This window comes from Pinus tabuliformis, chromosome Q, assembly GCF_031772625.1.
Source record: "Pinus tabuliformis cultivar Carrire ecotype Pingquan chromosome Q, CPIR1, whole genome shotgun sequence".
Classification (NCBI taxonomy): Eukaryota; Viridiplantae; Streptophyta; class Pinopsida; order Pinales; family Pinaceae; genus Pinus; species Pinus tabuliformis.
Window position 1 is genome coordinate 1,222,149,427 of NC_142296.1, and position 5,510 is coordinate 1,222,154,936.

A 5,510-nucleotide genomic window follows, 5' to 3' on the forward strand; every position below is an offset into this window, starting at 1 on the left:
GACCTAGAAATGGAAGAGGAAGGCGAAGAGGAGGACGAAGATACAAGAGAAATCCAAAATGAAAATAGGAAGGAAAATAAGGAAACAGACAACGCAGTACCGAAGGGAGAAAAAGGAAAGGGGGAAGAGGATCGAGACTAGACCCAAGAACAGATCCAAATGGAAATAGATTTGCAACTGGAGCAAGAAGGAGAGGAGGAATAGATCATGAGAAAACTATTACAGGAATGGAAGTACCTGGATGAATGTTTCATACCAGAAGATCAGAAAAAACTTTATAAGGAAATGTTCCAAAAATATAAGGAAAAACGAAGAAGCAGAATAGCAAAGAAACCAGAGCTACCTGGATCACAAGGAGACCAGAACACAGAAGCTGGAACTATAGGAAAAGGAGGAAGGAAAAGAGGAAGGAGACCTATGAGTGAAACCATTCAAATGGTAGGAGATATGCTGGTAAACTCAGGGAAAGTGGTACCATTGTCGGAGGTCTTCCAACAACCCCTTAAACTTTTGAAATGATCATCACAACCTGGAATATCAGAGGGTTAAACAGTAAGGGAAAGCAGAGGTATCTGAAAGAGAGACTCAAGAGAGATAAACCAAGTATTATGCTAATCCAAGAAACAAAAGTACAGGAAAGCAAGCTAAAGGCAGTGATGAACAGCTTCAAGCCGTATTATGAGATCATTGGTCAAGATGCAATAGGGAGTGCAGGTGGAGTTGCGATCCTTTGGAACCCAGAGGAAGTCCAATTTGAAGACTGGACCAGCACTACCCGCATCCTCTCAGGAAGATTTAGACCCTTAGGATCCCAAAATTGGATTCTGTTATCAAATGTATATGGACCCCATACTCAGAATGAATGGAGGACCTTCCTTCAGAACCTGTCAGTTATGAGATCCATGTACCTGGAGTCCCCCTAGATTTTTGGCAGAGATTTCAACATGATAAAAGCTCTAGGTGAAAAAAGGGGCGGGCTCAAAAGAACAGAGATAGACATGGAAGCATTTGGAGATTGGATAGAAGCTCAAAGACTTGTAGACATTCAGACTATAAATGGAATACATACATGGAATAATAGGAGGGGAGGCAGACACCAGATCGCCTCTAGATTAGACCGATTCCTCCTGTCTGAACAGATTATGAACTAGGACATCTTCATTGAAGCTAAAATCCTACCGGGAATGGGATCAGATCACTGGCCGATCAAAGTAGAAATGGACATAAAAGCTAGCCCAAAGAAAAAGCCCTTCAGGTTTGAAGCATTTCGCTCAGGGACAACAATTTTATGAAAAAGTGGAAGAATGGTGGAGACAAAGTAGCCAGAGAGGAAGAAACAAAATGCAAACTTTTCAGATGAAACTAAAAGAACTGAAAGGGAACATTAAGAAATGGAACAAGGAAGAATTCAGACACATTCTCAAGGATAAACAGATGCTAGAACAGAAGATGGAGCAAATCCAACAAGAAATAATAAACACAGGGAGAAGTGATGACCTGGCTAAAGAGGAAGGAATCCTAATAGGGAAGCTAGAAGAAAGGCAAAAACAAGAAGAAATCTTGTGGCGGAAAAAATCTAGAATAAATTGGTTAAGGGAAGGGGAGCGGAACACAAAGTTTTTCCACCAAGCAATGATCCAAAGAAGACAAAGAAATCAAATCTTCTCTATTAAAAATGATGCAGGAACAAGAGTGTTGGAGCACAAGGAAATAGAACAAGTCCTGGTACAGCATTTCAGGGATCTTCTCATGGAACCAGAAGTCGATCGTGGAGAATCTATTGGAAGAACATGCAATGAGATCCCAAGCAAGATAACTAGAGAACAAAATCTAGCCTTGATGAGGGCAACAACGCTAGAAGAAGTTGAAGAGATAGTGAAGGGAATGAAAAAGAATAAAGCCCCAGGTCCTGATGGATTCACAGTGGAATTCTATCAAGCCAGCTGGGACTTCATAGGCCAAGACATCCTGGATGTAGTGGAAGAGTCAAGAAGGAACCAAAAGGTAAATACAAGTCTAAACTCAACCCTTTTATCCTTAATCCCTAAAGAATCTAAGTCTGAAGTTCTCCCAGGGTTTTAGACTGATTGCATTATGTAATGTGATATACAAGATCATTGCCACCCTTGTGGCTAAAAGACTCAAACCTCTGCTATCGAGCATCATTTCCCTGGAGCAAACCAACTTTGTTGAAGGTCGGAAAATCTTGGATGGGCTAGTAGTCTCTCAAGAAGTGGTTCATTCCCTGAAGGTAAAAAAGGAAACAGGTATGATGATTAAACTTGATCTTTCTAAAGCCTATGATCGTCTGAATTGGAATTATCTGAGAGAAGTGTTAAGAGCTTTTGGCTTCTGTAATAGATGGATAGAATGGATATCAGCCATGATCTCTTCAACCAATTTTTCCATCCTGGTGAATGGTACCCCATCCCAACCCTTCAAAGCATCCAGAGGTCTCCGTCAAGGGGACCCTCTGTCCCCTTTCCTTTTTATAATAGCTGTAGAAGGCTTGGGAAGATATATTAAAAAAGAAGTTAGAGAAAAGAAGCTTAAAGGGATCCAAATTTGGGGAAACAACCTTCCTATTACCCATCAACAATTTGTGGACGACATAATGTTGTTCTGTAATGTGTCTCTCAGAGAAGTCCATAGGATCAAAGCAACCCTAGACCTTTTTATGACAGCTTCAGGCACCCAAATTAATAATGAAAAATCTTGTACCTATTTTTTCAACACTACTGGGAACATTAGAAATTTTTTGACTAGAACCTTGGGATTCCGCTCAGGGGAGCTTCCTACCAGATATCTTGGAACACCTCTAGCTTTAAATCCCTTGAGGATTTCAAATTGGTAGCAAACCATTGATAAAATTGCTAGAAAATTAGAAAATTGGTCTTTCAGAACCTTGAACTTCGCAAGCAGAGCGGTTCTAGTAAAGGCTGTTCTACAATCTATTCCCACTTATCAACTATCAGCAATGGCAGCCCCAAATGGAGCATGTGCAAAGATGACAAAGATCTTCAAAAAATTTATATGGGGAAGTCAAAAGAATCAAAGAAAATGGTCTTTGGTATCATGGAAAGATTTGGTGAAAGGCAGGATGGAAGGAGGTTTAGGCCTCAGAGATCCCTATGTTTTGAACCAAGCAATGGGAGCCAAGCTGTGGTGGTGTTGGCTGAACGAAGGGAATGACCTATGGAAAAGAATATGGATGAAAAAATATAGGATGCCTACAAAACCAGAGGAAATTCTCAGGATAAGGGATACTCCAAAAGGGTTGACAATATGGAATTTAGCCAGGCTCAGCAAAGACCTGATAACTCAACATGGCTTTTGGGAAATCAAGGATGGTAGCCTAGCATGATTCTGGGAGGAGGCATGGCAGCAACGGGAAAAAATGAATAACTTACAGGCTCTAACGGATATAGGTCATGAAGTAGCTAGAAAAGGAATGCATCTGGTCAGGGACTTCTGGCAAAGGGAGAGCCAGGATGAAGTTTGGAGAATCTGGAGGAAACCCGAAGAATGGATGGAACAAGTAACTAGAGAGCAAAAAGAGGCATACCAAAAGGAAATGCAAACAAGGAAAATCCCCATAAGATCGGGCCCAGAAATTTTGAGATGGGGATACAAAACAAAAGGAATTTTTTCTATTAAAGAGGCCTATCAAATTCTAAGCACCAGAGGACCAGAGGATCTGGAAAATACCTGGAAACAAATATGGAATAGTAACTGGTGGCCGAAGGTAACCCACTTCATATGGCTAGTGATCAAAGGTAGAATCTTGACCTGGGACCAACTCCAGAAGAGGGGTTTTCAGGGCCCCCCTAGATGTCCACTATGCAAACAAGAACAGGAAACTCAAGAACATTTACTTAACTCATGCTCAGAAGCCCAGCATCAGTGGGAAGAGGTTAGGAGGATATTTGGAAAATCAAACAGAGATCAACAAAGCATCCAAAACACTATTAAAATTTGGGGAAGAGGTCAATTTGCGAGCCCGGTGGTTCGACGTGCTTGGAGCTTGGTAGTGGGGATGAATATGTGGATGATCTGGAAGGAACGAAACAGAAGAATCTTCCAAAACAAAGAAATGACAAAAAACCAGATATGGGAAAAAACCTTAAGCCATATTCGAGAAACCATTCTGTCGAACAATTGGAATGGAGAAGACTGGGAGGTGACACAGGAAGAGGAACAGATTCTAAGGAGACTAAACCTAAACCAAGGTATGATTGCTCCCCAGTTATGGAAAGAACCCAAGACAAGACATAATGACATTATGCATTTTTCTTGTCCTATAGCCAAATTCATAAAGCTAAACTTCGATGGCGCCTCCAAAGGAAACCCAGGCCCAGCTGGGATGGGAGGTTTGTTCAGGGATGATCAAGGAAGAATGAAATGGATATATGCAGACAATGGTGGCTTCATGAGTAACAACGAGGTAGAACTGATGGAAGTTAGACAGGGTTTACAGATAGCCATCAAAAATGGATACAATAACTTGGAAGTGGAAGGTGATTCCCAGCTGGTTGTTCAAATTCTCAAAAAACTAAACAATGGAGCATCCTGGGACAAAGTTTCGAAGAGCTGGAGAACGGCCAGCCTCATCCAAGACCTAGAAACTATCCTAAGGAGATTTGAATATATGACGATCAAGCATGTTAGAAGAGAGGCTAACAGAGCAGCAGACTTCCTGGAAAATTAGGGAAGCCAGGCAGAAAGAAGGAAAATAGATAGTAAATGGAAGGGGCACAATAAGGACTCCGATCTAGAACATCTAAGTATGATTCTCAATCAGGACAATCATGAAGCTACGACCCAAATGTAGTAGAGACAGAGGTCCCCCGATCGAGATGATAAACAGGATTGCTGTGGAGGACAAGTGTGATGATTATAGGGTTAGGAGTACTAGCGGTGGCTGCAGGCATAAAACTGCCCTCCTAGGAAAAATAATGATTACGAAGCTGACACACGATACAAGGAACCGGAGTGGGAAAGGTGGAGTATGGATGATTAGAAATAGTGGAGGTGGCAAAGGTAAAATGAGCAGGATGATGAAAGGAAACTATATGAAGGTGGTGGACAGCAATAGAAAGGGAACTCCAGTCAGGACAAAGAGGGAGCCAAACGTGGTGCAACCAGCAGGAATTACCAGGAAAGCTAACGTTCTCAGGTATGTGCTATCTGAAACTCCTGTTTCCTTATTATCCAGTCCTGTAGATAGTATGGATATGCTAGATTACAGTGAAATCCCTGAAAACAACAAGGGTAGGAACAATATGAGCCTTCCCTCGGTAACCCGCTGTGAGAGCCTGATGGGTTTGTCAGAGGAGGTGATTCCTGGGGGAAAGGAAAAAGACAGCATGGATTGCAGTGTTGCGGAAGTAGTAGAAACTCAAAACAATAAACCCAGGGTGGGAGCTGAAGAGAAGAGGGGTGGCGGGGACCCGAAGATGAGGGCCATGACCCAATATGTAACCCAAATGACAGAAGGCTTAATCCATCTG

The 5,510-nt window shown here is 42.0% G+C and overlaps 1 protein-coding gene across 1 annotated transcript; it reads left to right on the top strand.

Moving 5' to 3' along the window:
• The first annotated feature begins 4,363 nt into the window (after positions 1-4,363).
• On the top strand, positions 4,364-4,708 carry LOC149224180 (uncharacterized). Its single transcript, XM_089388105.1, has one exon. It carries the CDS (start codon positions 4,364-4,366, stop codon positions 4,706-4,708), a length of 345 nt encoding a protein of 114 aa, XP_089244231.1.
• The last annotated feature ends 802 nt before the right edge of the window (positions 4,709-5,510 follow it).